The sequence below is a fragment of the Bidens hawaiensis genome, unplaced genomic scaffold (genome assembly GCF_021521415.1).
Source record: "Bidens hawaiensis isolate Kalapana, Puna unplaced genomic scaffold, B.hawaiensis_p1.1 tig00026602_1, whole genome shotgun sequence".
Lineage (NCBI taxonomy): Eukaryota > Viridiplantae > Streptophyta > Magnoliopsida > Asterales > Asteraceae > Bidens > Bidens hawaiensis.
The window spans coordinates 207,118-229,058 of NW_027494273.1; the positions used below are offsets into that span (position 1 = coordinate 207,118).

The 21,941-nt window shown below is 43.9% G+C and overlaps 1 protein-coding gene across 2 annotated transcripts; it reads left to right on the top strand.

Moving 5' to 3' along the window:
* The first annotated feature begins 896 nt into the window (after positions 1–896).
* Positions 897–21,220, top strand: LOC143573624 (putative L-ascorbate peroxidase 6, chloroplastic/mitochondrial). Of its 2 annotated transcripts, none has more exons than XM_077058454.1 (12): positions 897–1,072; positions 1,169–1,303; positions 16,276–16,396; positions 16,485–16,585; positions 16,675–16,762; positions 16,872–16,939; positions 17,012–17,098; positions 17,227–17,301; positions 17,406–17,483; positions 17,565–17,669; positions 20,580–20,663; positions 20,830–21,220. In XM_077058454.1, the coding sequence occupies exons 1-12, from the start codon at positions 926–928 to the stop codon at positions 20,833–20,835; spliced, it is 1,095 nt and encodes a 364-aa protein (XP_076914569.1). In that variant the 5' UTR covers positions 897–925; the 3' UTR covers positions 20,836–21,220. The 2 variants fall into 2 exon arrangements, with proteins under 2 accessions (XP_076914569.1, XP_076914568.1); XM_077058453.1 differs by having other exon boundaries at positions 20,979–21,220.
* Positions 21,221–21,941: the final 721 nt, after the last annotated feature.

Below are 21,941 nucleotides of genomic sequence, written 5' to 3' on the forward strand. Positions count from 1 at the left end.
CAATCTACTGACACCCTTTATCAGTTTACTAAGAATGGATTCAAACAAACTCTGGTTAAATTTATTAGAGCATTCTCAACAGCTTCTCTATAATTATGTGAGAGATATATCTAAATTTTTTTAGAGGATAGTAAATGGTTGTGAATGAATGAGAGATAAAATTTTGAAGAGATGAGTAAATGTGGATGAACCATTTTCATTCTCTAATTATTTTTTTAATATATTTGAAAGTGATTATGAGTGAGAAAAGAGAAAAGCTAATGATAAAGATGTAAAAGTGTATTATTTAATTATATATGATAGAGAAAATATAGTATTTTTTAATGTAATTATAGAAATAGAGATAGATGAGGTACCTGAAATTAAAGGTGGGCAAATAAACCGGTTAACCGAACCGACCCGAAAGCCGAACCAGTTTGAAACCGATTATGTAGAAATCGGTTTGGAACCGATTGAAACCGTAGGTTTGGAACCGGCTTGTAATTTTCTTTATCAAAACCGTCTTAAAACCGGTTAACCGAACTGAAACAATTCAAAACCGGGCAAAAACCGACCAAAACCGGAACCGAAACAGATCAAAAACCGAACCAAAACCGATTGTCGCTGTTCATAAAACCGGTTCAACTGAGCTGAAACCGATCATGAACCGGTTTTGACTTTCACCGACTAACCCGAACCGGTTTTAAGTTTAAAACCGGTTTTTACACTTCTGCCTGGAATGCTCGTGGCCTCGTGTGATGGAAAGTTGAAACCGGTTGATGAAGTTTTGTCCTATGTGTATGGTGTAAAGCGCATTTGTACTTTGTTCCTGTTTTGCGGCTGTTAAACAAATGACCGGTCGACATTGACTGACTGGCCTTAATAACTCACCAACCAACCAACCAACCAACCCACCCACCACTTCTCACCTTCACTTTCTCATCCAATGGCATCACCAACTCACTCTTTGCCTCCTACGGCGGCTCTCTCCGCCACTCAACGCCTTTCTCCTGCCATCAGACCTTCATCCATCTCTTTCCACTTCTTATCTTCTTCCTCCTCCTCCGCTTCTCTCAGATTATCATCCAATCAGGTTCCTTCCTTGCTTTTCTTCTTTTTTATGTTTATTATTATTACATTTCTTCCTTCCTTCCACGCATTAATATTATTATTATTTGATTGATTGCAGAGACGATCGAAGGTTCGTGTGTCCGATGGTAATTTTACTACACCAAAGTGCTTTGCATCTAACCCTGACCAACTTAAGAGTGCCAGAGAAGATATTAAGGACCTCCTTAAAACTACCTTCTCTCATCCCATTATGGTCAGTCACTGATTATTAATCATTTTTTCCACTTTTGTTTTTAATTAACTTATTTAACCTAATAGTTAGTTGCAACAACAACATCTTTTTTTTGTTATTGTTTGCTATACGGGCTATTCAATTTGGTTTGATTTAAGTTAGCTGAAGACAAACGAATTGGGACATGTTCGGGTTTGTTCATTTAACTGAACAGATTTTCTTCTTCATGTTTGTTCGTTAATTGAACACTACTTGATTGTTTAATCATAGTTTGTTTTAATAGCTCGCTTCATTTATGTTACAAGCTGAAGAAACACTAAGTGAACCCTGGACAGATTATAGATAATCTGGGGGTTAAGTAATGTTTCCCACGGATGAGGTCCAGCAGAGAAGGTTGTTCTTCGGGGGACCTGCAAAACAGACACCGTAAGCTCGTCACTGAGAAGGGGGGGTTCCTCCTTGTGACCACCCTCCGGCGTGAGAATCAGACTAGATTGCTCTGAATATAAGTGTATATTAAGAGATTGCTAGATAAGATTGAGATATCAGATCATGTCCTTACCATTCCAAGGTGTTGGAGTATTTATAGCCGAAGGTAGGTTTCCAAGCAGGTACAGCCGGCTAAATAGTATTCCTGTTCAACCAACAGTGGACTACGCACAGGCCATGCTGGTTGGTGGATAGGTTACGGCCAACAGTAATAAGGTCGGCTGTATACTGTTCCTTTACTGCCGGCTACGCACTGTTCCACCAACTGTAGGCTACGCACGTCCCATCGTAAGGGTTGGTGAGTAGGCAGCGGCTAATAGTGACAAACAGTACTAGAGGGTGCTCCTCCTCGTATTGTTGTCGGTGAGCTGTCACCCTGTGATTAGTTCATGGGCTGCTCTGGTCAAACTGTCTGTTCCGCCCATACCTTAGTAGGTATAGTACGAAAGACCTTCCAGAAGCATACGGACTGGCTCATTTAGGCGGGAGTGTTCCCGCCTTGCTCATTCCTTCATGTGACTACTGAAGTAACGAATGCCTTGTGCGTGTAGCCTTGCTGTTAGTGCGGGTAGCCTTCCCTGATGGCTTGTATCCGCAGCTGCGGGAACAGGCGGGGTACTTCACCATTGGGAGGCTTTCCCTGCGGGTACAGCTGGCGTACTGCGCGTAAGGTTCTTTGAGCATGGTGGGTCCTGCTGGAGCAGTTGGTCATTGCGCAGACGTCCCTGTTTCAGGTGAGTCTTGCGGGTCCAACTGGGCTCTGCTGGGACCTACCTCTTCAAGTCCCCCCAGTCCAATGTTCTTCTCATGAATTATTAATAAGTGAGGTGAACTTTTGGACTTAGCTAAGGGTTTTGAAAAGGGTTTAGTTTTTAGGTTTTCCGTGGTGATTCTTCCCACGGTTTTCCTGATGCCACGCAGAAATTCCCGACTTTTCTGCTTGATTTTTGGGTATGAAGCGGGTAGGTTTGTAACCTCCTCGCACATCAGGAGCGTTGAGTCCCATTTGTGTGGATTCTCCATGGGGTCTTGGTAGTTTTCAACATAGTGATCAATTATGCTAAAACCACCAATTCCATCTTGGAGTTTCAAACAATATAGTTCTCGACGTTCCCGTCATGCGGGGATGTTATTCCCGTTTCCTCAAGCATTGCCCAAAAGATCCTTCTTGGTTTGAATTCCCTGCAGAGTGCTAAGTATGTGAAGGATTTTGCCTTGACACTGTACCCGCACTTGTCTTACGGTTACTTTATTTCCAAGGTATTCCTGGCGTCAATTCCCTACGGGTGCTAAGTATGTGAAGGGTTTTGCCTTGACACTGTACCCGCACCCGTCTTATGGTTACTTGGTTGCCAAGGTAAGGGGTATTTTCCCTCTTACTTTTGAATCTTTTTGAATTTTGAATTTCGAAATTCGAAGAGTTGGTGGAAAGAGGAACAGTCCAAACATCTGAAACGTCGTGCGACGGTTTCTTCTGACTGTGTCAGGACGTGCAGGAAGTTATGGTGACGTGACAGTACATGGTCATTCCAGACGCTTTTTCAGGCGCGTGGGCGCGATTTTTCGGGCGCGTGGCCGCGAAATTAATGGTATGCGTCCTGTCAACAGCTGTTGCCAGCTTGCTTTTTGCCACGTGTCATAGTTTCATTGCACCTTCGTTTTCTCTCTCTTCCGCATTAATTTCATCGCATTAATTGCGATTAGTATATAAAGGGGGAGAGGGCTCTTTGTAATCCACACTTTCAATCTTCTCTTCATCTTTTAAGCGATTTCCGGCGAATACTCATCCTTTTCAGGCAAGCATTCTCTCGAAATCGCTTTCTTCTTTCCTTCACAAGATGTCTCGTGATATTGATTCTACAGCTGATGACAAGAGTACTGCTGGTGAGTGCCAGTGTGCTCTGCCTGGCGATCTATATCGGTACGTCGTCAGGAAGTTCATGCTCGAGTCTCTCGAGCCTGAGTTTCCTGAACCCCACCAGACGGTATACGATGCCCCCAGAGGCAAGATCGGGGTTTATGCTGCATTCTTTGTCTATGGGAATCTTAGGTTCCCGTTGACAAAGTTTGTTTACCGTGTCCTTGAGAGGCACGGTGTTCATTTGACCGAGTTGCACCCCATGGCAATCGCCAAGATTCGCCATTTTGAGTGGGTGTGCCGGATACTGGGCGTTGAGCCCTATGTTGACCGCCTGATGACCTTCTACACTTGGAGGTGCATCCAGGGGTGGTACACATTGACAACCCGGATTAAGGGTTTAAAGATCTGCGCGACCGAGCGCAGTCTTCGCGCGTGGAAGAGGGAGTTTTTCTTCATATCCGCTCGCGCCATCCCCATTGCCATGAAATTCAAGAACGGGCAAGCACTTCCCAGCCTTCACGCCTCCAGCTATCAGGAGGCGGAATGGTTTGCCAAGATATCTTGGGTCCAATCTTCGGTTTACCGGTTTGCGGAGTCCGGGATGGTGATGCTGGGGATGATCCGGGTGTGGAAGGAGGCTGATGCGCGCAAGATTCCGATCGTCCTCGAATACGGTTCGAACTCTGTTCCTTACGGTATGCCTTTTTCCCTTTTGTTGATTTTGAATTTCTTCTAACTTTTTTCCTGTTTATTTCAGAGGGGAACGACCTGCAGTCGCTCCTGAACCCGCGGGAGGCTGACGGTCCCGCACGGATGGGTACTCGCGCTCTAGATGAGAACGAGTTGCCCATCCTAGAACAAACGGCGGATCGGTTAGTGGAAGTCTATCAGCTAGGCCATGAGATCCTTAGCGCCCGTCGGCCAGCTAAGGCGCTCTTCGACCCTCGACCCCTCAATGTTGAAACCCCTGCTGGAATTCCTCTAATCGTATGTTCTGATGAGGAATCCGCAGATGGTCCTCCGTTGGTGCGGAAGAAGAAGGCTGCCGGCGGGAAGGGGAAGGAGAAGGCCTCCACTGCCGATCCAGCGCCTCGGTCTGATTCGGAGACCGAGAGCGAAGAGGTGGCGGGGAATCCCGGTGGTGATAAGACCGCTCCGGAGGTTGTGACTGTCACCTCCGGAGAGCCAAAGAATACGACGGTAACCGGCGCAAAGAGGCCGGCTCCATCGGGTCCGTCCCCGCCTCTCCGTACCTTTAGGCTCAAGAAAACCCGTAAGTACAACTTTCCTTTAGCTTTTATCTTCATAGCTTAATCCTTAGTCTTTTAACACTTTTCTTCTTTACGCAGGCGTGGATGTTGGCGCATTCCAGGGTGAAGGGCCGAGTAGTACCTCTCCGCCAATGACGGTAGGCTTGGTCAGCCTACCTGAGGCGTCAATCCAGGCGCCTACGCCTGCTTCCGCTGGATCAGTTGCTCACTCCTTTGAGCCGACTGTTCCAGACGAGATGACGTCACCGCCGGCTGTGAGTGCGATTTTTACAGCATCATTCACCGAGCCGGCGGTTACCATTGCTGCGGATTCCGCGGCAGCGACCGCGGCGGCGACCACGGCGGCTGATACCATGCCCCCGCCATCGGCAACGACGGCCGGTCCCTCAGGTACGCATGGGGCTTTCCGCCAATCTTTGCCACCTTCCCATCTGCCTGACCTCTTGGATGGATTTCCTTTGGGTTCAGGTGATGGGTTCGGCGGCTATCGGCCTGTTATTGACCCTACAGGTGCGTAGGGTTCTTCTGGCCCATTTTATACATATATATTTTATCATCTTTTCCTAACTGCTTTGTGTTTTTTGCAGTGTCGGATTCCAATGAAGTGTATGTTCCACGATGGAACATTCGCCGAGGAACAACCCTTCGCACCCCTGTGGAGTGCGTGGAATGGGCTCGTCACGCTGCTCCCAGTGGTGCGTTGGGGGAAGCCATGGCTAGCTACCAGGAGGGTAGACTAACCAATGAGCTTCGGGTTCTCCTGGCCCGGATGCAGCCGCGCGTCGAGCTGCTTTGTCGTGAAAACGACAAGTTAAAAGCAGCTCGCCTCAAGGAAGTAGCTCAGGCGCGGGCTGTCCGGGAGGAGAACCAAAAACTTGCCGCAGTGGCTGCGGAGAAGGAGAAGGCCTTCAAGGCCCTCGAGGTTGAAGTTCAGGCTCGACTCGAGGCCCGTTCCAAGGCCGCCCAAGCTGTTAATGAACAGCTTCGGTTGGCTAAGGAAACTGCGAGGAACGCAACCGAGAGGGCCACCAAGGCTGAAGCTGTTGCTGAGCCTCTGCGCGTGGAGAATGAAGAACTTAAAGCCAAATTAGAGGCTCTCCAGCAGGCTCATGATGCCTTGGCGATGGAAGACGCCAAAAAGCTCCAGGAGATCTTGGACCAGAGGGGGGTGCTTGACCATACTGAGCGGAAGCTAAAGGGCGTCGAAGAGGCTGCGGCTAAAGAAGTGTTGCTTGCCAACCTTAACAAGAGTGAAGCCGAACGCGCCCGTAACGAAGCTCAAGCTGCCCTCCAAGAAGCTCTGGCTGCCAAGGAATGGCTTCTTCGAGAAGCGTTGTCTCAGGTAAACTTTCATGTCTTTACGCTCTTCTTTGTAAATAGAAGGGGTGTTGACACTTGTATATTTTCTTATGTAGGTTGTGCATCGGGTCTTCTCAGAGACATCTTACGACGATGCTATGAGCGCAGCCCTCAACGCTTCTCACGAGGATGGGGAACGGGCCGGCTTCCTGCTTGGTCTAGGGTTTGTTGAGAAAGGCGTCCCGCCTTCCAACTTCCCTTTGTATAATGTGGATACTGAAGCTGCTTATGACCAAGCAGTGAACCAGTATGCTGCCTTCCCGCATCCGGTGGTGGAGAAGGTGAATGAAGTTGCTGCTGCTGATGATGGGCTAGCTATGCTTAAGGCTTTCCTTGAACAGCCACGCTCTACCGACGACGCTGGTCCAAGTGGAAGTGGCCCTGAAGCCTGATCCTGAAGATCCCTTCCCGCTGCTAGGATAGATTTAGTTTGTATAGATTTACTTTCTTGTAGGCGGGTAGTTACCCGGCCATTCTTGTAACGAATATTTATGAAATACAAATCTTTGTGCGGCTAAGACCGCTTCTTTCATTGGATTCCTTGCTTTATAAACGTTATGACTTGCATACTTTAGTTTAAATTAGCAATTTTCCAAGTGTTTAGAATAAGTTAACCTTTGAACGTGGTAGATAGGTGTGAAGTTTTGCTTCCTCTTCCGTGATTGTGCGGGTAGGACCGTCACTTGCACGTAGTAGGATGGCTAAACTTTACCATCTGACCTGCGTGTAGGTTTTCCTCATCTTTTGAGGATAAGTTAACCTTTGAACGTGGTAGATAATAGGTGTGAAGTTTTGCTTCCTCTTTCGTGATTGTGCGGGTATGACCGTCACTTGCACTTAGTAGGATGGCTAAACTTTACCATCTGACCTGCGTGTAGGTTTTCCTCATCTTTTGAGGATAAGTTAACCTTTGAACGTGGTAGATAATAGGTGTGAAGTTTTGCTTCCTCTTTCGTGATTGTGCGGGTATGACCGTCACTTGCACTTAGTAGGATGGCTAAACTTTACCCATATCTGACCTGCGTGTAGGTTTTCCTTATCCTTTTTAGGATAACCTTTGAACGTGGTAGATGATAGGTTGAAGTTTTGCTTCCTTGTTCGTGATTGTGCGGGTAAGACCGTCACTTGCACTTACAAGGATGGCTAAACTTTACTTACATCTGACCTGCGTGTAGGTTTTCCTTATTTTTAACGTTGTGTTTATGCGGGTTTTGCCGCCTTCCACACAACGACTTACTTCTTCCCCATTCATGCGGTGAATACCGGCACCAGTGTGGGAAGTTCATAAGTATAAAGGTAAAGTTAACACATTATGAAAGGAGAATCATTTCCATTAGAAGTGGCTCTAGGCCTTTTCTTTACAAGTTTTGGAATTGATCTACATATAACATTTGCGTAATTGAGCTCCATTCCATGTTCTTGGGATGGGAGTGCCATCGAGCCTTTCGAGCCGGTATGCGCCCTTTCCCAGGACTTCTTTGACAATGTATGGCCCTTCCCAGACCGGGGCCAGCTTTCCTGGGCGTTCTTGGTTCGAAGCCTCGTTGTTACGCAGTATGTAGTCTCCTATTTTGAAGTTGCAGAGTTTTACCCGCGTGTTGTAGTACTTTTGCATTTGTCGCTTGTAGTTCTCTTCACGCACTGCGGCTAAGTCTCTGCGTTCCTCGGTTAGCATAAGATCTAACCGTCTTTCCGCATCATTGTCTTCTGGCTGAATCAAGACCCTTGGTGAGGGTAAACCAATTTCGACCGGGACCATGGCTTCAGTACCATAAGTGAGGCTGAACGGGGTTTCTCCCGTACTGGCCTTCTTCAGCGTTCTGTTTGCCCAAAGGACGTGCGGAAGCTCGTCTACCCAGCCGGATCTGTGTTCCAATAGTCTTTTCTTTATGCCTTCGACGATGCTCTTATTTGCTCTTTCCACCTCACCATTACCTTGCGGGTGTGCCACTGAGGTAAAGGTGTGAGTGATTTGAAGTTCTTTCAGCCACTGTTGTAGCTTCTTGTCAGCAAAGTTGGTGCCATTATCGCTCACCAAATTCTGTGGAAGTCCAAAACGACAAATAATAAATTCCTAAATAAATTTTTTGATATGTTTCGCGGTTGTTTGGGCTAAAGGTTTTGCTTCTATCCACTTGGTGAAGTAGTCGATGGCTACCACTAGGAACTGAACATTTCCTGCTGCTGTAGGAAATGGGCCTGTCACATCGATGGCCCACTTCTGAAATGGCCATGAAGAAGTGACTGGAACAAGTTCATTCTTCGGGCGGTGCGTGTTGGGTGCGTAAAGCTGGCAAGACCTGCATTTTCTGATGTATGCCAGTGCATCCGTATGCATCCCCGGCCAAAAGTATCCCGCGTTGTTTAGCTTGGCTACAACAGCGCGGGGACCTGCGTGTACTCCACAGATGCCTTCGTGTACTTCCCTTAGGAGGTAGTCAGCATCTTGGTTGTCTACGCATCTTAAGAGTGGGCCAAGGAAGTTACGTCTGTAAAGGATGTCATCGATGAGTTGATAATTCAGTGCTTTACAGCGTAGTTTTCTTGCCTGTGTTTTGGACTCCGGTAGTGTACCTGCTGCAAGGTATTTTATTATTGGTGTCATCCACGTTTCCGTGCCTGTTTGGATGACACAAATTTCCTTGTGCGGGACCGATGGTGTCTCGAGGAGTTCAATGCGGATATCCTTTCCTAAGTGGGTGAAGGCTAATGATGCAAGCTTGCTTAACGCATCCGCAGATTTGTTTTCACTTCGCTTGACGTGTATGACTTTGCAGTCATTGAAATCGCGCATAAGGGATTTTGCTTGTGCGAGGTACAGGGCCATTGTGTCGTTCACGGCCGTGTACGTCCCGTTGATTTGATTGGCTACCAACATGGAATCCACGTGGGCTTCCAAGTTTTTCACCCCCATCTTACGCGCAATTCTCAGCCCAGCCAAGAATGCCTCATATTCGGCTTCATTATTCGTACTTGGAAAATCCAGTCGAATAGCGTAAGTGTATTCTTGGCCTGCTGGGTTGGTTAGCTTTAGCCCTGTGCCTGAACCCTCGTTACTGGCTGCTCCATCAGTGTAGAGTCGCCAGACATCATTGATGTCTTGTGCTGGAGAGGGTTGAGCCTCTTCCTGGCACTCTTTTTCCCGCGATGCAGGCACTTCTGCAATAAAGTCGGCCAGAACCTGGCCTTTTATGGCTGGTCTTGGCTTATACTTTATCGCGTATTCCCCCAACTCAATTGCCCATTTGGCTAGGCGTCCCGATAACTCGGGTTTGCCTAGAACGTTTGCAAGTTTGAAGTTTGAGAGAATGGTGATTGGGTGACCCTGGAAATATCGTCTTAGCCTGCGTGAAGCGTGTATTAGTGCTAAGACTAATTTTTCTAGGGTAGAGTACCGGGTTTCTACGTCTGTTAGGACACGGCTAACATAGTAGATTGGCATCTGGATGCCTTTTCGTTCTATTAGCAGGACTGCCCCGGTTGCTCTATCAGTTGCGGAAAGGTATAGGATTAATTCCTCTCCCGCTTTTGGTGCTGTCAGCGTTGGGAGTTCGATCAAGCGTGACCGAATCTCCTGAAAAGCTGCTTCCGCTTCAGGTGTCCAGCGGAAGTGCGTTTTCTTTAAACAGTTTCTCAATGTTGACACGAATGGAAACGACTTATCCGCGTGGTTTGCCAAAAAGCGATTAAGTGCCACTAGTCGTCCATTAAGTGTCTGAGCCTGTTTGATGGTAGTAGGTGATTCCATTTTGATAATGGCTTCGACCTTTTCAGGGTTCGCTCTGAAGCCATCTTTAGTGACGATGACCCCCAAGAACTTCCCTTCTTCCATTCCAAAGGCACACTTGCTCGGGTTGAGCTTCATGTTTATCTTCCTGAGCGTGTTGAAAGTTTCTTCGATGTCTTTCAACATCGCTTCTGGGTCAGGGCTTTTGATGACCAAGTCATCCATGTAGACTTCCAAGTTCCTCCCAATTTGGGAATGAAACTCTTTGTCCATCAGACGTTGGTATGTGGACCCGGCATTCTTAAGTCCGAATGGCATCATTTGATAACAAAATGTGCCATCGGGCGTCCGAAAAGCGGTTTTGTCCTGATCATCAACGGCCATGTGGATTTGATGGTACCCCTTATACGCGTCCAGGAAGCATTTAAGGCGGAATGGTGCCAACGAATCCACCTTAAGATCAATTTCAGGTAACGGATAACAATCTTTGGGGCATGCTTTGTTCAAATCTTTGAAATCTATGCACATGCGCCATTGTTTGTCATTCTTCGGTACCATAACGGGATTTGCAACCCAAGTTTGATATCTACTAACGCGTACGATGCCTGCGTCAAGGAGTTCCTTGACTTGGGTTCTACATGCGTTAGTTTGTTCTGGCCCCATTACTCTGCGCTTTTGTACGATCGGCGTGACTGCCGGATCGCATTTGAGCTTATGCTCTGCCTTACCCCGGGGTACACCAGTCATGTCAGCTGGTGTCCACGCGAAGATGTCGGCGTTCCTTTGTAATAAGCGCTTAGGTAAGGTGCGTGTGGGATCAACAATTGTTGGGCCAATGGTGACGGCCTGGTCCGGGTACTTGCCGTTGAAGGCCCATCTTTCTGGTTCGGTGATGGTTGGTTTAGCCATCTTTGGTTTGGGTTTAGATGAGACAGATGCGATGCATACCTGGGGAATGCCGGTGATCATCGCTACACCCTCAGCTGTTGGCCATCCCATCATGCCGTGGACTGAGGATACCACGGCGTTGAATCTTGCCATCCCGTCTCTCCCGAAGAGAATGTCGTATGTGTGGTGTGGCTTCCTCATCACGACAAAGTCCACATCTTCTGTGCGGGAGTGTTTCCCATCCGTAAGAGTGACAGGGAAAGATAGGATACCCAGGGGGGTGTTTGTGCTGCCATCAAACCCTTCCATCGATGCGCAGATCGTTTCCAGGCGTTCCTTGTCTTCGTCATCAAGCTTGTCGAAGAACTGCCTGTACATCACCGTCGACAATGCGCCGTTGTCAGCAAGAGTGCGGGAGGTGATGTAGTGCCCCAGCTGGCTTTTGATGACGATAGGGCCTTCTTTGCTGGGTCCTCCTGGCACTCGCGGGAAGCGCACCTCAGCTTCCTTCCACGCACATGGTTCTGGCGTTCGCCTTTTTCTTCCTCTGATGTTACCATGGACCATGTTGATGCTGATGTCAACGGGCTTTCGTCCGTTGCCTCGGTACCGGTTGTCGTTCCGTCCTTCCTTCTTGATTGATGCCACCAGGTGTGCCAGTCTTCCATCCTTGACGAATGCTTCAATAATATCCTTCAAGGATGTACACTCTTCCGTACCGTGACCTTTTGTCCCGTGGAAGTCACAGGATTTGCTCTGATCCGCATTAGGTCGGTGCCGGATCACTGGAGCTTTTGGCCACGGTAGCTTTTCAGTGGCAAATATCTCCGTGACGCTTTTGGTGAGTGGCGTCCACCGGTGCTTTTGGCTTGAAGGGTGTGTGTGATTTCTTCCGCCAACAAGAGGGCGAGAGCTGGATGAGGTGTCAAAGTTTACCCTTGACTGCCAGATACCTAGCTTCCTCTTTTTGTTCTGCCGGGCGATCCGGACATTGTTCTCTCTTGTTCTCTGCGTGTAGAGGTGTGTACTCTGGGGAAGGTCCCTTCCCAGTTGCTTCTCCGTCTCGGCAAAGCGCTTGGCCGCCGTCATGATGGCATCCCATGTTGATGGCATGCCATCCTTACCCGTCAATGTGCGGATAAGCTCCGGGTATTCGGCGCCTTGGATGAAAGCGGCGCGAACAAGATCTTCACTTACGTTGCCGAGACTTAGCTTTTTGGAGTTGAAGCGGGTGATGAAGTCTAATAAAGATTCATCCTCCTCTCTAACGCAGTTGAGGATCGTCCACTGTTCCTCAGTGTATTTCCTCTGTTGGCTGAAGTGTTGGCTGAACTTGTTCTGAAAGTCCGCCCAGTCATATATGTGGTGGACCGGTAAACGATCGAACCATGCCCTGGCCGCTCCAACCAAAGTCATCTGGAACATATAACACCACGTGGGTTCCGTCCAGTTACTGACGGTTGCCCCCGCAATGAATCTGTTCAAGTGGTCGTCTGGGTCGGATAGACCATCATAAGTGCCAATGTTAGACATTTGTTTGGCACTTCTCGGGGCGATTGCTTCCGCAATATCCCTTGCAAACTTTGACTTTCCTGCATTTGTAGCAGTTGGCCTAAAGGTTTTTGAGAAGTCACGCGGGTTTCTCTCCGCATTTGTTGGTTTAAAAGCTTCCCCAAAATTCCTCTTTGGCTGGAAATCCGTTTCCTTACGCTTCCCTTTCGCCTTATGGCGAGGGTTTGCGTCGGTATCGGATTCTTCTCTCTCCTCGTCTGAGTACTCGCACTCGCTGTTCATGTTGAGCTGTTGGCGAGTACTGCCGAATTCGTCAGCCTGTTGAACTGAACGCAAGCGTTCATCCAATTTAGCTTGGAACTCTCTTTAACGTGCTTCGGCCCACGCCTTCACTTGATCTAGTGTTTGGAGAGGGGCCCTCGTTTGTTTTTCCAACTGGGCATCAGTGAACCCCAGTGGAATATTTACTGCACTTGCCCCGGCTTGGGTAGTCGGGGTAGTGTTCGTAAGATTTGTGTAACCGCCGGTGTTCCCCCCAGTTGCTGGGGTTGTGGTTACCGGGGTTTCTTGGTCGGTTACTGGCCTTGGGACCGGAGTAACGTTAACCATTTCTTCAGAAATTTTAAAAAAACTAAATTAGTTCTAGCTTTTATGCACGGATGGCGCCAATGAAGAAACACTAAGTGAACCCTGGACAGATTATAGATAATCTGGGGGTTAAGTAATGTTTCCCACGGATGAGGTCCAGCAGAGAAGGTTGTTCTTCGGGGACCTGCAAAACAGACACCGTAAGCTCGTCACTGAGAAGGGGGGGTTCCTCCTTGTGACCACCCTCCGGCGTGAGAATCAGACTAGATTGCTCTGAATATAAGTGTATATTAAGAGATTGCTAGATAAGATTGAGATATCAGATCATGTCCTTACCATTCCAAGGTGTTGGAGTATTTATAGCCGAAGGTCGGTTTCCAAGCAGGTACAGGCTAAATAGTATTCCTGTTCAACCAACAGTGGACTACGCACAGGCCATGTTGGTTGGTGGATAGGTTACGGCCAACAGTAATAAGGTCGGCTGTATACTGTTCATTTACTGCCGGCTACGCACTGTTCCACCAACTGTAGGCTACGCACGTCCCATCGTAAGGGTTGGTGAGTAGGCAGCGGCTAATAGTGACAAACAGTACTAGAGGGTGCTCCTCCTCGTATTGTTGTCGGTGAGCTGTCACCCTGTGATTAGTTCATGGGCTGCTCTGGTCAAACTGTCTGTTCCGCCCATACCTTAGTAGGTATAGTACGAAAGACCTTCCAGAAGCATACGGACTGGCTCATTTAGGCGGGAGTGTTCCCGCCTTGCTCATTCCTTCATGTGACTACTGAAGTAACGAATGTTTTTAATTAACTTATTTAACCTAATAGTTAGTTGCAACAACAACATCTTTTTTTTGTTATTGTTTGCTATACGGGCTATTCAATTTGGTTTGATTTAAGTTAGCTGAAGACAAACGAATTGGGACATGTTCGGGTTTGTTCATTTAACTGAACAGATTTTCTTCTTCATGTTTGTTCGTTAATTGAAAACTACTTGATTGTTTAATCACAGTTTGTTTTAATAGCTCGCTTCATTTATGTTACAAGCCAAACAGAAGAACTCAACCCAAAAGACTAGTCTGATAGGTGAGGGAACCCATTTGGCTTATAAACCCCACATCACTTGCCCATACAACCGATGTGGGACAAGTCCCACACCTTGCATTGGTTTCAGTTCGTAACAATGCACCCTCCTTAAGGGCCAACGTCCTCGTTGGTCACGCTTGATAAGGTTAGAACCTTGGAGAAGGGAACTTGAGAGATTGAAGGAAAAGGCCGATTCTGGATACCCAGAATAAAGATCGGCATTCACATAAATAGAAAATATAAGTTTCAAAGTTACAAAATAATCCCCAAGAAATAGAAAAGAGCCATAATGACCCTTGGTACATGCAAACTTAACTAAATACGAAAAATAAGAAATAGTCACGTAACAATACTCCCTCCTTAACCCACTTTTTGTCCTCAAGAAGTGAGTTCAACAAAGTCGGGAAAACGCAGCTTCATGTCATCAAGAAACTCCCAGGTGGCGTCGTGCGACATCTGATCCTTCCATTGTACCAACACCTTCATTGCCGCCCGATTTCCTCGCTTTACTAACTTTCTATCCAACACCTTTAGGGGCAGTAGACGAAATCGAGGCTATCAGGTGGTCCTTCCGCATATTTAAGTAATGAAACATGGAAGACCGGGTGGATTTGTGCTTCCACCGGTAAGTCCAACCTGTAAGCAACATTTCCCACCCTTTCCACGATAAGGAAAGGACCAAAATACTTGGGAGTAAGCTTGGAGTGTTTATGAACCCGCAACGTATTTTGCATGTATGGTTGGAGCTTAAGATATACCCAATCGCCTGTTTCGAATACCCTTTCGGTCCGGTGTTTATCTGATTGTTGCTTCATCCGGTTTTGAGCTTTCAATAGGGATTGTTTCAATACTTTGATCGCCGCCTCTCGGTCTTGCATGAGCTCATCTACACCGTTGTCAGTCGTATCCTTGGGAATGTATGGAATGTGTAAAGGTGGAGGAAACCCGTACAACGCCTCAAACGGCGACATACCCAAGGCTGAGTGAAATGTAGTGTTATACCACCATTCAGCTAACGAAACCCATTTAACCCATGAATGCGGACGCTCCATCACCATACAACGCAAATACCCTTCTAAGCAACGGTTTACCCCATCCAACTTCCCTCTATTAAATTTATCTTCCAAATTCTCATTGTTTAATGCTTGCGTTTTAGCCAACCCATATGCCTCGTGCAAAGTGCGCGGTTTAAACATCTTAACCGCCCCCCTAATGTCTGGCTTAAGAGCCTTAAGATAGAGGCTCACAGCTTGTGTTTAACTCAATGTTACCTTATTCAACAATGAATCAAAAGCGGTATTAAGATCTTGCAGCGAACCTGTTTGGTTGAGGGAAGCTAGTTCTTCCAAAGGATCCTCAAACATAGCGTTAGAAAAACGAGCCGGAATAGCTCGTACATAATCTTCCCATGGAACTTCAGATACGGTAGCACCCCGTATGCGCATGAAAGCCCTGTGCCACTGAATTGCATCTCCTTCCAAGTGAACAGCAGCAAATCTGAGTTTCACCTCTTCGGGAGTCTCATCCATGGCGAAAAAGTGTTCGCAACGATAGACCCACCCCTCTACGTCTTCACCCGAAAACCTTGGAAATTCAACCTTACCAATCCGTAGGGCCCGGGTACCCTTCGAGTCTGCACTACCGGGAGAAAAAGACGAACCCGAACTAAACACGCCGCCGTTACTCTGACCCGATTTCTCTTGAACCGCCTTCAAGATTTCTTCTTGTTGTTTGGCTGATTGTTCCTGTTGTTTCATGAGCGTCGATAACGTTGTTTGGATCTCTGTGATTGCCTTGTCGTGATTCTTGAGGGTGTTGTCCACCTCTTGGTTGCGAGTGTTCGTCATGATAACGAGAGTAATTCCAACCAAAGATCGGAACGGCTCTGATACCCTTGATAGGGTTAGAACCTTGGAGAAGAAGGAACTTGAGAGATTGAAGGAAAAGGCCGATTCTGGATACCCAGAATAAAGATCGGCATTCACATAAATAGAAAATATAAGTTTCAAAGCTACAAAATAATCCCCAAGAAATAGAAAAGAGCCATAATGACCCTTGGTACATGCAAACTTAACTAATTACGAAAAATAAGAATTAGTCACGTAACAATTTACCGGCCTATTATTTTTTCACATTTTGCCTTTTTTTATTTATAGTATCTTTCGATCACCGTCATGTACTCAAACTTTAGTTAATGAACATTATGTGACAACAGGTTCGACTAGGATGGCATGATGCTGGCACCTACAATAAAAACATTGAAGAGTGGCCTCAACGAGGTGGAGCTAATGGAAGTTTAAGGTTTGATGTTGAACAGAAACATGCTGCCAATGCTGGCAAGTCATTTGTAACTCTTAGTTTTTCTTTTTATATTTTCTTCATCTGCTTTGGGTGAGATTCTTGTATTGGTTGGTGTTTATACAGGGCTTGTAAATGCACTGAAGCTTCTTCAACCTATCAAAGACAAGTATGCAGGTGTAACTTGGGCAGACTTGTTTCAATTGGCTAGTGCTACAGCTATAGAGGTAACTTGTTTTAGAACCCTTTTATTAACCTCTGAAAAAAACAATATTTTTGAAAATTGGCTTTTATTGGTACAAATTAACAATTACAGGAAGCTGGTGGTCCTAAGATTCCTATGAAGTGTGGCCGAGTTGATGTCACGGGACCTGAACAATGTCCAGAAGAAGGCAGACTTCCAGGTAATATTGCTAAAATGATCATTTTCCATTTGTATAATTTTGTTTTCAAATAAATATGCATGCGCGTTTTGTATTCGTGGTTTTTAACTTACTTTTCGTTGATGATTAGATGCTGGCCCTCCATCACCTGCGTCTCACTTGCGTGATGTCTTCTACAGAATGGGATTGACCGATAAGGTATACTTTTCTAGCTTTAACTTATATTTCTACAATAAATAGTTATTCTCATTGGCTGTAATGGGTTTACAGGATATAGTTGCATTATCCGGGGCCCACAGTTTGGGTAGGGCACGACCAGACCGCAGCGGGTGGGGCAAGCCAGAGACAAAATACACGGTAAGAAACATTAAATACAAGAAAATCTTGTCATGTATTTGTATATATGTGTGTACATAAATCGATGTGTATGTCAATATGTGTATGTGTACTTTTTATAATCTTATTTTACATTTGATGAGTAACAGAAAGATGGGCCCGGAGCTCCAGGTGGACAGTCTTGGACAGTGAAGTGGCTACGCTTTGATAGTTCTTACTTCAAGGTGATGCGATCACTGTTTCTTTAATATTATTTGTTTATACTTGACATAAATAGTCACTTAATAAAAAATTGATAAATGGTCAATCTGACTAATGTGTTGTGCAGGATATTAAAGAAAAACGTGATGAAGATCTACTGGTTTTGCCTACAGATGCTGCTCTTTTTGAGGATCCTTCGTTTAAGGTTGAAAAAACTAGGTTGGATGTCAGCAGTTTTTCTGTTGGATTTCGTATTTTATTTATGTGGAAATGTTAATCTGCTCAGGTATTTGCTGAGAAATATGCTGTAGATGAAAAGGCGTTGTTTGATGACTATGCTGAAGCGCATGCTAAACTCAGCAACCTTGGTGCTAAGTTTGATCCACCTGAGGTTAGTAAGATTTAATTCTTTTACTGTTATTATTTATATGCTATATAGGTACTTTTGAGTTTTGACATAGAAAAATAATTGCTTAATGAATTATGTAGTAGTCGCAAAATGGGTGGGTTGGGTCATTTCTGTGACAGCTCAACAGGTTTAGATTGGAACCGACCGTCTCATATTGTTGTTTGGGCTGGTTTGATCCGAAAATAATATTTTTAAATTATGGTGTCAAATACGATTAGGAAAAGTATGTTAATACAATATAAGATTTCTAGGAAGAAATAGTAGAAGAGGTTTTATGCACTAAGAAATACATGTTGCCTGACTTTCAACCTGATTAATTCATTTGGCCACTTACCTTTTTATCTTTTTATTTAGCTTGTTTGGCTCGTTAAAAGATAAAACAGAACCCGAAGCAGCCTCTTAATTAGGCAAGATCAGTGGCGGAACCAGAAATTTTTAATTGGGGGGTCGTGGCAGTATTGTTTTGGATTCTTAATTTGTTAGTGTACGCTACTTATTGTAACTAGACGTTGGAAACTATAATCTTCAGCGTCCCGTAGTTTGAAACTATTGTAAAAATGCTTCAGTCTCGACACTAAAAATTTCCGCATATTTATATTTAGGAAAAAAATTGACAATTCGGTTGACAAGGGTTTTTTTCGTGTCGTTTCTTTACTTCATCTTAAATTTTAATCGAATAATTTATTAAATTGTTTATGCAAAGATCGAGTCGCCAATAATTTCATCTTTCATTAACCAACTTCTTTCTTAACTTTTTTTTTATCATATCTTAGCATTTAAAGGATTTTAATGTTTGATTTGTTTTACTAAATTATAAATTCTAAAAATGTTACACATATAAGAATTGTATTAAAAAAATATAAGTTTATAACAAACTAAAATAATAAATCTTAAACTGTTAATATATACAGTAATAAAAATAATAATCTGATGAAAACTCAATAGAGAAAAGAACTTGATATGCTATTAATTTATTAAATATATACAACAATCAATAATAAAAAACTAAAATAAAACTAATATGTTGAGTGTTTGACCAATTGAGCAGTACTATATGCAGCCAAAGTTAAACATATAGGGTATGTTTGGCATGAAGCTTTTAGGAGTTTTTAGGAGCTACAAGCTTTAAGCTTTTAAGAAAAAGCTCATACTCAATTAAAAGCTCTGTTTGGTTCAAGGAGCTTGAAGCTTTTAGGTCAGAAGAAAAAGCTTAAAGCTTAAAGCTTCTACTAGTAGCGTTTAGAAAGAGCTACAAGCTTTTAGTATGATAATTTACTTAAATAACCTTCTAAAATAAATACATTTACTATTATTGATTTTAGTTATGCCCATTTTAGTAATTTTATACGTTTTATTAAAAGCTCCAGCTACTCTGCCAAACATCTAAATATATCTAAAGAGCTACAGCTTCCAGCTACAGCTTCCAGCCACTAGCTTCCAGCTAACCGCCAACAGCTTCCAGCTATAGCTACCAGCTAGTTTTACCAAACATACCCATAATAATATATAATAGGTTTTTGTACGGTGGTCTTTCTTCTCCATTTTTATTTACGTCACCGGCCACAGAAACACTTCGCCGGATCATACGACCATAGTCATCAACACGAAAACCTTTAAATATAGTAACTCAATATTTCTTTTATAACTTAAAATACTCTGTTTAACATAAACTGGAGAGGGTCCGGCTATAATTTATTTTATTCCGGTTAAGTGTTCAGGTGGTCGGGTTTATGGTTAATTTGGCCGGCCGGAGGGTCAAGGGACCCTCCCCCCCCCCCCCCCCCCCCCTTAAATCTGCCGATGGGCAAGATTGCCAGTCTAGAGTCTAGGTTTATGGTTATAGTTAAAGCTTAGTGAGGTTATAGAAAAAAAAATAAAAATAAATATGAGCCAGATAACTAGTTCATTATGGTATGACTGAAAGTACAAAGAAAATTGCACAAGTTGTCTTTTTATGTTGTTTTCCTTGGGTGTCTTGTATTTTTGTTGTCACTGTTACCACATGGTTGTTGACTTGTGACTTAAAATTTTGAATTTTTTACCACTGGCTTGACTCATAAGAGTCATGATTTTAATTATTAACACGCATATTTAAAGAATATATGCGTTAAAAAACAAGTTTATGGTTATAGTTTATGCACGTCTACTAAAATATTACACGTTTCTTAGTTTAGGAGTCGTAGTCTCACCATAACATATACAAACAGAACATTTATAAAAAAAATGCCATTAATAGTTTAATTCTATAATAATATAGTTTTAATATTTTGTTTGGAAATTGGTGTATTTAATGTGTGTTACCACTGAGTAATATTGTTACTACTAAAACCGTCCGTAGTCGGCTAATATTTGCAGCGTTTTGGAGCCGAAACGCCGGGAACACAGGCCCAGCCCGGCGTTTTTGGCGGCATTTTGAAGCAAGCGTTTTGTACATAACGTTAGGCTGGCTCGAATTTTGAGGGTCTTTTGAGAGAGAGGGGGAGGAGAGAGGCGTTTGGGGCATTTTCCCACTACATCCACATTTTGCAAAATGGCCAACAGCTGACTAGGCGTCACATGGCGCAAAATGTCCGTGTGTGTCTAGTTTTGATTACGCATGGTCTAAGTAAAGTAGGCAGTGAGCTTATTTCTTTAGTTTACACTCTAACCAATAAGTGCATGGCCATTTCAATCAGAGCTAAGTTAACACCACCAATACACCACTTGGTCTTTTAGTTGCTTCTTGAAAATAGGCTTCGGGTGACTTTCAACTCGTTTATAACCCTCTTAATTTCATTAAAGCTGTTTCCCTTTTAGCTAGTTTTTTTATTTGACTCCTTTGTGAAGTAACACGAATCAGAATGATTTTGAAATTTTCATCATATATGGCATCTTCCTGTAAAATCTTGTCAGGGCTTTTCAATTAATGATGAAACACCAGCAGCAGCAGCCGCTGCCCCTGAGAAGTTTGTAGCAGCCAAGTACTCGTCGGGAAAGGTTCTACCACAAATCTTCTTTTAAATATATTTACATTAAAAGTCCTTTCAGGCGATAGATATAATGGGTTTTGCATCAATTCATGCAAAGTATAACTAACCTAGTAGAGGAAGTTTTTTTAACACACAACGCCATTTAGATTTGTCGTGTTTGATGATTGATGCAGGATTAATATAGAAGAAAAAGTGTGTTGTTTTGTTAAAGCATATCTTTAAAATTAATGCATGCAAGAATGAAGCTATGAAATAAAAAGTGGGAGTGAGTAATAATAATGGAGATGGTAAGTGTGTTCAATGATTTGAATAATAATTGCAGAGAGAGCTTTCAGATTCAATGAAGCAGAAGATTCGTGCTGAGTATGAAGGGTTCGGCGGAAGCCCGGATAAACCTCTCCAAACGAACTACTTTCTGAATATTATGATTGTCATTGCTGTTTTGGCACTTTTGACATCTCTTCTTGGAAACTGATGCATGCGCATTGGTTGCTGCTTGCTGCCATTGTAAAAAAACTAATCGATAACATTTAGAGAAAATGCATATTTTGTGTGGTTTGGCAATTGTTCATGTTTGTTTCAAGATATACATTACTTTGATAGGTATAACTAGAACCGGGTTTCGGGTATTATCGAGTTTAGATCGGGTTTGGGTTTCAACATTGAAAGTCATACCCTATCCGTACGCTACGAGTTGAGTCGGATTCGGGTATTAAAAACGCGAGTTGTATAAAAAACATGTTCTAGGGTTTTTTTTCGGGTTCGGGTTTTTTGTGCACCTCTACTTAAACCCAGGTATAAAAACCAATTATAAAGGTCAAATAACACTTAGAATTAAATCGAATTCACACTCTCGCGTCACCTAACTCGTTTAAACTCTAACGAGTAACGTTATTTTCTCAATCAACAAGTTCATCCAATAGCACTAAAATAACGAACAAAAATGACAAATAATGTAAAGATGCTAATGAAATTATTTAGGGTGTGTAGTTGCTTTAAGCTTAGAATTGTTCACTTTCTAATATCTTACATGGATAAAATCATAAATAAATAATCAATTTTTAATGAAGTTTGTTAATGCTTTTCTTAACTAAAAGACCATTTTTTTAAGAATTTTGTTATTGTGAAATTTTGTATAAATATTGAAAGTATTTGAAATTAAGTGATTATATAAAACTTGGTTACCATTTACTATTTTCTTCACTCCTACCAAAGTTTGTAAAAGACATTAGTCGGACGGTGGGGTGAGGACTAGCAATTAATTTGGATTAATCGGATCGGATTT

Excerpts from the sequence above, each read along its gene's own strand:
- LOC143573624 (XM_077058453.1), top strand. The coding sequence starts at position 926 with ATGGCATCACCAACTCACTCTTTGCCTCCTACGGCGGCTCTCTCCGCC. Across the intron at positions 16,763-16,871 it reads AGAAGAAGGCAGACTTCCAG|ATGCTGGCCCTCCATCACCT; the intron begins GTAATATTGCTA and ends GTTGATGATTAG. Across the intron at positions 17,099-17,226 it reads AGCCAGAGACAAAATACACG|AAAGATGGGCCCGGAGCTCC; the intron begins GTAAGAAACATT and ends GATGAGTAACAG.